The sequence below is a fragment of the Drosophila obscura genome, unplaced genomic scaffold, assembly GCF_018151105.1.
Source record: "Drosophila obscura isolate BZ-5 IFL unplaced genomic scaffold, ASM1815110v1 contig_36, whole genome shotgun sequence".
In the NCBI taxonomy this organism is placed as follows: Eukaryota; Metazoa; Arthropoda; class Insecta; order Diptera; family Drosophilidae; genus Drosophila; species Drosophila obscura.
The window spans coordinates 308,337-320,673 of record NW_024542824.1 but is presented as its reverse complement, the minus strand read 5'-3'; the positions used below and the strand labels follow the sequence as shown (position 1 = coordinate 320,673).

Sequence of the window (12,337 nt, the reverse complement as noted above, 5' to 3'; positions counted from 1 at the left end):
TCTGCCCGAGAGGTATGGGATGCAAATTGTAGTCAAAAAAGGGATTCCACTCCTTCAACAATAACTTTAATTTTACGATCCCAAGCTATAACAAAATTCCTTAGAATTTCTATATAGGTGTGGCCCTGTCAATTTTGAGTGCACAATTAAATATGTACTTATTACACTACTCGACAATATCGAACTTTTTTTTTCCCCAAGGATCCAAACCGACTTTTTCTGATAGATATGGGGATTTAAAATTTTTTAAAGAATTATGGTTTTTTTTCTATGGCAGAACTTTTTTTTGAAGAATTTTTTAAGTCTGGTATTTTTTTTGTAAGCTTTTAGGGCCCGCACCTTCCAAAAGGTATTTTTTGTTCATTTTTTCCATATTTTAGGTTTGGTTAACGAATTTTAGCTCCAAAGTCTCTCCATAGATTTTAATGAGCGATACCTTAAACGACGCCAAATTAACGCACCTATACACAAAAAAATAGAGGACACAAGATATAATTTTTTTTCGACTTTTCTTGAGTTTTTAAAGTCAAAATATCGTGAAAAATACCGCACAAAAATCATCATTTTTGCATTTCAATGCTTTATATTTCCCAGACGGTAAGCTGTAATCACAAAGTATTTGAGCTTAACTTCTAGCTGTTTTAATTAGCTTTTCAAAATAGCAAAGTTATTTACAACCAGACGTAAGATACTAGAGCTATGTGAAAAAAACAAGCGCTACCTCTGAAAAAAACTTTAAAAAAAAATACCAGTTTTCAAAAATTCTTCAAAAAAAAGTTCTGCCATAGAAAAAAAAAAATATCATCAAACAATTTCTAAGCGCCAAATCTTTAAGAAAAAGTTCGTTTTGTTCCTTGAGGAAAAATCGTGCTGACTAGTGTTATTATTACCAAGAACCACTCCGATAGAGAGAAGTAATATAAAAGGCCGTCGTCGTCCCATATTTAACTTGCATCGGTCAGAAAATGATCCCAGTATTGGGCATAAAAAGAAGCCGACTAGAGGAGATAGTGCCCAAACTAATGTCATATGCTGATGCTCAACTCCGATTTTCAGTAGTGTTGGAGACACAAATGCTGTTTCTGCCGCGTACGAAAATTCAATGCCCATTACTGCGGCAGATACACGTATTAACTCAGAGCGAGATTTGCATCTGTAAAAAAAAAAATTCATAATATTTTAGTTAAATAGTATAATTACACGGTATAACGAGAAGGAACGTGTGAGTCGCTTCTGGGGACGTGACTCTACTTTTATACCCGTACTCAGGCTGTATATAAATTTGAGAGCTTATGATTTATGTAGAATTTACAAAATTAAAAATTTTTTATTTTCTATCTACAACTACAATGTATATTCTACATCTAACATGTAGATTCTACATGTACCATTTAGATCTACTCTACTCCGGTAGCGGGCGGTCGCGTACATAACGAGGCAGAGCGTGCGAGCGAAAAAAGGGTTTCTTGCTGAAGGAGGTGGGGGAAGCAACTTTCTTCATTCTGGCTATAATTATGATCCGATCTGATTCAGATTCTGCATCTGGTAGATATGGTGATTTTCTACGATAATGCATTTTTAGTTTTATCGTATCTTTAAAATTGTGGATGCCACAGATTTTCGTTCTTTGTAATGGCGAAGGAGGGCGAGGCGAAATTTTTAAATACAGTTGTAGTAGTGTGATAGCACATTAGTCTGGAAACAAAATTTGGCTGCTCTAGCTCTTATACAGCGGTGCCACAGAAATCACTTCCGCTGGAAAACCACCTCAATTCCATTCCGCGGTGCCACACACCGATTTTTCAGCGGAATCAAAATCGCTCACAATTTATCCAGCGATTTATTTCAATACACCCATAAAACACACCTAAAACGATTCGACTCTTACTTTACCATAAAGGTTGTTCAATTGGTGATTAAACCCTGATCCAAATAATTTAACATTATACATGTTAATAAAGTTAATAAAATAAGCATTTTAGTAAATCATTATCCAATCCGCTGACTGAATTTTCAGTTAACGATTCCGCGCTCAATCCGCTGCAGTCTGAGGTGGCCACCTAGGGCGATTCGGACCTTTGAAGTTAATACAGTAATGCCACCTTTCTTAAGCCGAATTCGGAGCAAGATATTTACTATTAATTCTATTAAAAGCATTCTGTTTTCTTTATTTAAGTGTTTGATACGCAGCCAAATAGTGGACAAATGCATAGATTATAGCCGGTGATGCAGCAGTAGAGTAAATCCTTATTATTGTTCGTTGTTTGCACTGCCCACTGTACTAAAGTGTCATCTACCTACAAACTTATGCACGCATTCATGCTCCCGCACGGCAGCAGCCTATGCAGCCGTTTTCTTTCGCCTCTTCATCTCGCGCCTTTCTTTCCTTTGCTTTGCTATCACTCTTTCGACCTTTCGCTCTCTCGCTCGCATTAGATCACAGGCAATTCGGCCCGCCTGCCCTTTGATTCAGTCTGGATCTAGCAACCACTGCACATCGTCTTGGAATCGAGCTATTCAATCCGACACCGTCTTGTACCGACCCCCGCGCCTACAATTTGACCCCGTCTGGAATCCAGCTAACTCTCCAACCGGCTCGTCATCAACCTAACTCGAACTTTTCGCTATCCCTTTGACTCTGTATCGCTTTCTATACTGTTCACAACAATAAACCATATTTAACCTGAACAACCATCGTCTCGTTAATAAAAATATCGCAAAACTACGCTATTGAAAAAGCTCAGTAGCTCAACATTAAGCATAATAAAAAATAGCTCACTGCAGTAAAATATCCTTTATGTCAAACGTGTGCATACTTTTTGTGCAAATTGTGAAAACATTTGTAGCCTTTTGTAGTTCTACCAGGTGGCATCGCTTCAAAATGCCAGAAAAAAACTAACAAACCATTTCTACACATTATTGCCATTGCATTTATGTCAAAAACCACTGTTCGACTAAGCGCAGAGCCATGGCAGCACAAATAGAAGCATAGCGATCATTATACCAAAAACTGGTAATTTTAATGAACTAAATTAGGAGTAGTTTGAGAAGACAATCACAAAAACCACATACGTATCGTCTCAAAGTGAAAACGAGTCCGATGCGCATCTGAGAAGGTTTGTATTCTAATATGTTTCCTCGGTAGTTCTTCGATGGCCAACAGTCTCGGTAAAAGCATTTTAATTAAGTTTACAGTAAAATTTAGATGTCTATTTTTTTTTTAACAGCTGATTGCTGCCATGCACGGAGAGTTGCCATACAACTGCTGGAGTTGCCGAATACATGGTTTTGTTTGACTCGCGAGATATGGGATGCTTTTTTTTGCTTTGAAATTATAAAAGTACAGCTTTGAAAAATCAATTATTTTATATCATAATAGAAAAAAATAAAAACCAATTGTTTTGATATGATAAAATCAATAAAACTGCAAAATGAACCCTATTCGAAATCTTGAAAGGTGTCAGCCCTAGCCTTAGTTCGAATTTGGTTTGTGACAATGCTAAGACAAATGAAATCGCTCGGAATTCTGTGGCACGGGGGAAATTTTTAAGCGGAAATCCTCTGCGCGTGATTTCTGTGGCACCCTTGTATGTATAGGTTTTTTTTTTACCTTCTGGACTAGGTCTCTGTTACTTTTTGATGTATTCACTCTTTAATTTGCACCAAGCTATGCTTTTAATGTGATATGGTCTCGAAGGTCTTAATTCATTAAACTCTTGAACGCTTGTAAATCCTTTCGACATTGCCTTTTCTAGTAAAAAGTGAACTGCGCACTTCAGAGCCAAATATTTCTTTCTCGCTCACACTCACTAAACTGTGCTAGTCGGGAGTTAGACGTTTCCTTCTTGCTCACGCTCACTAAACGAGCAGAGAAATAGGGGGTATATATTGACAGCCATTCAAAAATTTCACTACTGGAAGACATATGTTACTGGAGAAGCAGCTGATTTGATACGACATATGCCAATAACAGAAGCTGTTTATACTGCTGCTTGGACTTGCCTAACGGAGCGTTACAACCGACAACGTCACATTGTAAATACTCTGCTGGATACATTTGTGAATTTACTGCTGGATTATACATTTCATTGTGGCCAAAATTGACGCTGAAACCCGATGCAAATGGACTAAAGGAAGTCGGGAACTGGAATCGCCAACTATAAACGATTTACTTAAGTTTTTAGACCGACGCTGCGAGGAATTTGACCTAAGCAAAAGTGAGACTGACACAGACTTCAAGGCTGGGGCACAACAAAACAAAGCCAAGCGATCGTCACACGCTATGGTATCGCTGAAAAAAGCAGCTTGTTTAAATGTAACTCCAAGGAACACAAGATCTACATTTGTCCGAAGTTTGGTCCTTGTGCTTTAACTGCCTCAAGCTTGGGCATTTGTCACGAAAGTGTGAATCCAAATTCACATGCAAATTTTTCCTTACTCGTCACCACTTTCTACTACACATAGAAAATGCTACTTCGCAGGCTGCTGCAACGCGCTGCTGCTGTACGCGCGCACGTACTCAGCAAAATCACCTCAACATTGGCAAGACACGATATTGACGCCGCTGCACCAAAGGCATTCGAAGGCTTCGATCTCGCAGATTCTGACTATCAATCGTTAGCGCCAGTGGATATCCTATTGGGCAGAAATGATGTGTGGAACGTGTTCACCGGCCAAATCATATTCGACAGCCAGGGGAACATTACTTCTATTACGACTAGCAGCTCATCATCTACAACAACAATACACACGGCTATTGACATTGACGCATCGCTTCGAAGCTTTTGGGAGTTGGAGGATGTCAACCAGGAATTTCATCGGGAACCAGAGGACGATGACGTTGAGCAACACTTTATGAAGACACACACTCGGGACTCCAAGGGGCTTTACATCGTCGAGCTGCAGTTCAAAGATCCTAGTCAACAGTTTTTGGATGCAATACACGGAGCACTAGCAAGATTCAGGGGTGTTGAACGTCGCCTGGAACGAGATCACGATCTGCACTCACAGTATGTGCTGTTTACTCGTGATTATCTTAACTTGGGTCATATGCGAGAACTATCGCCAGAAGACATTTGAAAAATCCGGAATGATTTTCCCGGAACGGTATTGTGGGAATGACGCCGGTCCAGCAGCTCTAGGTGTGGTGCTTCGAAAACGGTGGTATTCGGTGTCAGCGACAGAGACGAGAAAAAGACAGCCGTTCAATTTAAATCTATTTAATGCACTGGTCGCAGCCAGCGATGCCAACGTTCGCCCCAGTCCAGAAGGGAGCCGATCGAACGATCGTAACAGCGACTGAGCGTAACAATCCAATAACTCTTATACTATGCTATTCTATGCTATACTATGCTATTTTGCTGCTGCTGCTCCAACAACATTAACAAGAAACCATGCTTTTACTTGCCACATCCTCCAGTAATTACACAAAAATTATGGGTGGTTTTTGACGGCTCGTTTAAGGATACTAGCGGAAAGGCCTTGAACGACGCGCTGCACATTGGACCCAGTATTCTGCGAAATTTATTCTCAATTTGTATACGCTTCAGAATGATTAAGTTCGTCTTTTCGTTAGATATAGTCAAAATGTACCGACAAATCTGGGTGGCTGCCAATCATTGCAGTTACCAGCGCATTGTATGTCGAGAAGATGAAAGCACTCCTATCAAGCACTATGAGCTCTCCACAGTAACATACGGCACGTCTAGCGCACCATTCTTGGTAGTGAGGGTCCTGGACCAGCTAGCTCACGACCATCAACACGAGTTTCCCAATGCAGCTAAAATCTTCAAGGAGGAGTTTTACATGGACGACGTACTCACGGGAGCATACACAGAGGAAGAGCTTACTTGCATGCGAGATGAATTGATTCAGCTAATGGAACGTGCAGGCATGGAGCTTGGAAAACGGGTCTCAAATTCATCGCGTATTTCTGTCGTAACTCTAATTTCAACCACTACTCAAGGCTAGGGACTCAATTCTCCAGCAAAAGTTCTTGGCATTCACTGGGATCCAGAAAAAGATACTTTATCATACAACGTTTGCCTCTCGTCGAAACCGGACAGCACCAAGCGACAAGTGCTGTCGGACGTGGCACGCATCTTTGATCCACTGGGTATTCTGTCACCGGTGGTGGTGCAATTTAAAATTCTGTTTCAAGAATTGTGGCTTCTCAATCTCGGCTGGGATACAGAACTTCCCCAAAAAATAGGTGATTGGTGGAAGAAATGCCGTAACGACCTAAATGTACTCCAGGAACTTCGTCTGCCACGATTTGTTGACAACAAGGAGGATCACATCGAACTGCATGGATTTTCGGATGCTTCCATTAAGGCATACTCCGCAGTCGTCTACAGCAGATTGGTACAGGCAAATGGCACCGTATCTGTTTCACTCATCGCAGGAAAAACCAGAGTTGCTCCGCTGAAGCAGCAATCACTACCGCAGCTCGAGCTGTGTAGTGCTCAGCTGTTGAGCTGCTCTACAGCATGAGAACATTGACATACATGTAACAGGGAGTGAGCAAGTCGGCCCACTGAAGGAGCATTGGTTAACAGCAGTGACAGCAGAGCAGCAGCGGTAACAGTAGATGAACAGCACTAACAGCAGAACGAGAAACAATAACAGATAAGCAGAAAAGGCAGAGGAAGAAGACAGCAGAGAGGAAGATCATCAGAAGGAGTAGTAAGAAGATAACCTAAGCAGACGGATGTAGCGTTGAACAGCAGCAGCAGAAATCAGCCGATGTCACGCAGTTACAGAAGCCCAACTATTATTACCATTACCTGTGCACCGCGATATAATATCAATAAAACACTACCTAAATAACAACTTACATTTGGTGGCTCAACCGGACGCGTATTGCCAACGAAAAGTGAGAATTTGTATACCGTATGTCTCACAAGCCGTTAGAAGATAAAGCGAGACAGAAGAAAAGTTTTGCGCCGCAAGTCTCAGAAGCCGCCAGCAGAAGAAGCGAGACAGCTAGACAGCGAGTGAGTGAAAAGCAGAACCATGAAAAAAAGGTTGGTCCAAGCGGGCAGCCCGAAAAAGTACTGCGCAGTAGAATTATAACGCAAAATAAAAGCGTACCAACAGCCAAGAATATACAGCAAGACGAAAGCCCAAGTGGATCAGGGGCATGCGGGAACTATCGCCGAAACACAGACAATGAAGCGATGAGTGCAGCAGTCATAGAAGAAAACACACAGACACTCCAACAGCTAGTACAACTTCTCTCGATGAAAATTAGTGCTGATGAAATTGACAAGAAAAATGATGCAAGACTGGTAGTGGGAAATTTTGTCAAAATTATTCCAGAATTCAGTGGAGAAAATATGTCGGCACAGGAGTGGTTCAACAACTTCGAGCTAAACGCTGATGCATATGGACTTAACGAAAAACAAAAATACGTCCAAGCAAAAATAACATGTACGGCCGCTCTTTTCCTCGAGTCCACAGCAGTGTATGAGTACGGCCAGTTACGTTAGGAACTTATACAGGAGTTTAAGAGTGATCGTTTATATATGAGGAAACAGCACTTCTATAATTGTGGATCCCTAGACCATCTACGCAGGGATTGCCGAGCTGCATTGAAGTGTTTCCGATGCAATCAGACTGGACACATGTCGAAAGACTGCCCGAGTGCGGCTGCCGTAAACGTGGAATACGAGGAAAAAGTCTCTAAAAATCAACGATGTGCAAGTCAAGGGGCTCATAGACACCGGTGCAGATGTTTCTTTCTTAAAAATGTCAGTGTAGAAATGTGGCGTGGCATGTCCTGATCCGATAAGAAACTGTTGAGTTATAGTGAAACAGGGATTTTACTTGCAGTGTACGCTATACTGGCTATATCCTTTATGATCTGTATTCCAAATTGATTGCAAACGATCCAGCCCATTCTCCAGAATGCATTGATACATTCAGGACATTCTACAGATGGCTAGGAGGCGTTGCATGTCCTGATCCGATAAGAAACAGGGATTTTACTAGCAGTTTACGTTATAATGGCTATATCCTTTGTATCCTGTAATCCAAATTGACTGCAAACGATCCAGCACATTCTCCAGAAGGCATTGACACATTCAGGACATTCTACAGATGTCTGGCTCCATATTCAGGCATGTCCTGATCCGAAAAGAAACAGGGATTTTACTTGCAGTTTACGTTATAGTGGCTATATTCTTTGTGTCCTGTAAGCCAAACGTAATTCTGCAACCAAGCTCGTCAACTTTGAGAGGACTTGGAATCAACATCACACGCTCCGCGTGAACATCACAGTTCATGGCAGAAGTGGAGATCGACGGAATGTGTCTGGCACACAAGTTCCTTGTTGTGGCCGATAATGCCATCGGATGCGAATTGCTGCTGGGACACGACTTCATATCCAGATTCACAATGATGTCAACGCCGGGAGGATATCAGCAGACTACCGTGTGCCCGATCATGCTGAAGATCGTGCCGGATGAGAACATAGCACCGTTTCGACATGCGCCAAGTCGAGTGGCCATTAGCGAAGCCGATGTCGTTAAGCAGCAGGTCGATGAATGGGCCAACGCTGGGATAAAACGACGCTCATCATCGAATTTCGCCAGTCGGACAGTAATCTTAAAAAAAAAAAGATGGGAGCAACCGGGTCTGCGTAGACTATCGTCAGTTGAATAAGATGTTTTTGAAAGATTGTTTTCATACGTTTTATTGGCTATGTATTTCAAAACCTCATAAATGAAAACGTTCTAGACTTGTACATGGACGATATCGTTATACACGCCGAAACCGCCGACGAATGCCTGGGAAAGCTGAAGAAGGTTTTTGAGGCAGCAGTTGAATACGGGCTGAAGATGAAGTGGAAGACCATTACATTTTTGGGCCATCAAGTTGGAGGAGGAGAGATCAAGCCTGGACTGGAGAAAACCAAAGCCATCAGAAAGTTTCCAATGCCGGAAGTCTGTGCAGTCCTTTTTAGGATTAACTGGTTTTTTCCGTAAATTTATAAAAAGTATTCACTAATCGCAAAACGAATCTTCTGCGAAAAGATGTCCAATTTGAAAAAGGTCTGGAAGAGCAGCAAGCGGTCGCCATACTAAAGGAAGCATTGGTGAACGAGCCGGTGTTGAGACTCTATCGCAGGAATACAAAAGCCGAGATACATACTGATGCGTCGAAGGACGGGTTCACAGCCGCGCTGTTACAGTGGCACGAAGGACAATTGCATCCGATCTTATTCTGGAGTAAGAAAACGTCAGAGTCTGAAGCACGACAGCATAGCTATATACAGGAAGCCAAAGCTATTTTTCTCGCATGCTAAAAATTTCGCCAGTACATGTACTTGGACCCAACTTTAAGCTCGTAACTGATTGCGCCGCTTTTAAGCAAACGTTAATCAAGAAGGACGTTCCGCGTGAGGTAGCCCAATGAGTTCTGTACCTGCAGGACTACGATTTCGAAGTGAAACACAGAGCAGGAGAACGTCTGAAGCATGTGGATTGCCTGAGCCGATACCCAATTGATGTGATGATGGTATCGTCGGAGGTCACAGCAAGAATAAGAAAGCCCAACAGGAGGATACGATGATCAAAGCAGTTTCCGAAATTCTGAAAAGTAGGCCATATGACAACTTCAAATTGAAGGCTGGTCTTGTGTACAAGGTTGTGAAAGGCACGGATTTTCTGGCGATACCGACATCACTAGAGAGAGAAATAATAACCGAGGCTCAAAACGCAGGACACTTCGCCTCCCAAAAAACAATGCATGCCGTACAGCAGAGCTGTTGGATCCCACATGGATATGGAAGGAAAAGTACTGCAGATCATAGGGAAATGTATGAAATGCATAATCTACAACAAAAAGCTGGGCAAAAAGGAAGGATTTTTGCATAAAATCGACAAAGGATCAGAGCCGCTTCATACTCTACATGTGGATCACCTGGGGCCGATGGATGCTACTTCAAAGCAGTACAAGTACATCTTCGCGATGGTGGATAGCTTCAGCAAGTTCGTATGGATGTATCCCACGAAAACAACAGGCGCAGACGAAGTTCTCAAGAAGTTAAAGGAATGCTCTGATATCTTTGGAAATCCGGCTCGGATTGTAAGCGATCGTGGAGCAGCATTTACGTGTTCTAGTTTGAGGAGTTTGTGAAGGAAGAGAACATTGAACACGTATGGGCACCACAGGGGTGCCAAGAGGCAATGGACAAATTTAACGAGTAAACCGATCTATTCTGAGCATCATTTCAAAATTGTCGTCGGAGGAGTTCAGAGGGCTATTCATAGTACTGTTCATGGATCTACAAAGTGTTGTCCATTTACGCTTTCAGTGTAAAAATGCGTTGTGGACCAGATAGCGATATACTTCAGCTAATAGAAAAGGACATGGTTGATAATTTTGACGACGAAAGACAGAAGATGCGACAAGAAGCAAAAGAAAACATTCAGCAGGACCAGAACAGATAAAAGGAACAATTCGATAAAAAGCGGAAATGCGAAATGCAAAGTCGGAGATCTCGTGGCCATAGAAGACAATTCACAGCTGGAAGAAAGATGGCTAGGACCATACAAAATGACCAACATGAAACGAGGTGGACGCTATAATGTTCGAAAAGCAGCAAACGTCGAAGGACCAAATAATATGACCACGAGCAACGATAATATGAAACTATGGAGATTTTCAGTAGAAAACGAGGACGCATGGTCATCAGGGACTGATGACTAATCAGGATGACCGAATGTAACAGGGAGTGAGCAAGTCGGCCCACTGAAGGAGCATTGGTTAACAGCAGTGACCGCAGAGCAGCAGCGGTAACAGTAGATGAACAGCAATAAGAGCAGAACGAGAAACAACGTTGACCAGCAGCAGCAGAAATCAGCCGATATCAAGCAGTTACAGAAGCCCAACTATTCTTACCATTACCTGTGCACCGCGATATAATATTAATAAACTATACCTAAAAAACAACTTACATTCATGCATGGTGCGACTCAACTATAGTTCAAGCTTGGCTTTCACAGCAACCATCGAAGCTTAAAACATTTGTTGCAAACAGAATATCAGAAATACTCGATGCAATACCACGCAATGCATGGCATCATGTAAATACAAAGGAAAATTCCGCTGACTGCGTCACACGAGGCATGTTCGCTGCAGAGCTGCTCAATTTCGACTTGTGGTGGATGGGACCTTCATGGCTGCAAGATCCAGAAAATCTCGCGGTAAAGCTGAGATCTAAAAAATTCTATTCTAAACTATGGTAAAGAAGAAGTGTAGACGACCGCATTGACAACTAAGGAGGTCGACTCATTTTCACCGCTTGAAGCCCAGATGCAGCGTGTCTCGTCGTGGACAAAACTGGTTCGCCTTGTAGCTTACGTCTTGCGCTTCTTCCAAAGGGCCCTGGTCCTAAATCAGGCATGTTGGCAAGTAGCAAAATGCTGGCATTTGAGGAGATCCAGGCGGCTCGCATTCTTTGCCTACAAACGGCTCAGGAATGTTTCAAGGAGGATCGAAATCTACTGCAGGAGAACAAGCCACTTCGGAGCCGCTCTCAGCTGCTCAAGCTTTCACCGATAATATGCAAGAATGGCCTCCTACGAGTTTGGGGACTGCTGAGCAATTCTCAATTACCAGCTGATGTCAAACAGGGCGGCCCGGGATGTTGATGAACGCATTGCAGCCGATATAGAATTTCTTTAATTTCTTTTTGTATTTTTGAACACTAAATTTTCCCACATTGGTTTGGTATTTTTGGATCGCGCTGCGTCGCACTTTTGAGATTTTTTAGTGTTAAGAGTTAAGTGTTAAGACTGCAGCAAAACATAATGGAAAATGAAGCTGCGTAAAGAATAATTTTGTGTTCCGTGAATATCGAAGTGTTTTATTCGTCACCATCAAATGAAAAGAAAGGAAAAGTAGGAACCAGGTGTTCACGAAAAACCAAAGGATACTTTGGGTGGAGCCAGGGTTTCACGAAAAAAAACTTTTGGCAAATGTGTATTAATTTTGTTTTTTGTTATAACTTCACTTCACCATCCATTCCTATAGGAATTCATTCATCAAGCACGTTCATAAGACTTTTGTTTTTTATGTTTATATGTATATATGTATGTATGTTTTTATATAACTTATCTTAAGATTTTCTTCATCCATGCTGTTATATTTTGGTTTTTCATTCTGATAGAAGGTCCCATTCTTCTGTCAGAAGGTCTTTTCGGCTGCGCCAGTTACGTATCCAGTCGGATTTATGGGAGCGTAATTATTACCGTTATGGAAAATAACACTAGTCAACACGATTTTTCCTCAAGGAACAAAACGAACTTTTTCTTAAAGATTTGGGGCTTAG

At 41.9% G+C, this 12,337-nt stretch overlaps 1 protein-coding gene across 9 annotated transcripts in view; it reads right to left on the bottom strand.

Moving 5' to 3' along the window:
* The window catches only part of LOC111081473 (proton-associated sugar transporter A), a 235,664-nt gene that overhangs the window by 160,545 nt on the left and 62,782 nt on the right, over positions 1–12,337 (bottom strand). For 6 of the 9 annotated variants that reach the window (XM_041594724.1, XM_041594723.1, XM_041594725.1 and 3 more), the window contains exon 2: positions 891–1,153. The exons of the other annotated variants lie outside the window; for them this stretch is intronic. In XM_041594724.1, coding sequence (XP_041450658.1) covers positions 891–1,153 — 263 coding nt within the window. The remainder of the gene's footprint in view (positions 1–890; positions 1,154–12,337) is intronic. 9 annotated transcript variants of the gene reach the window in all.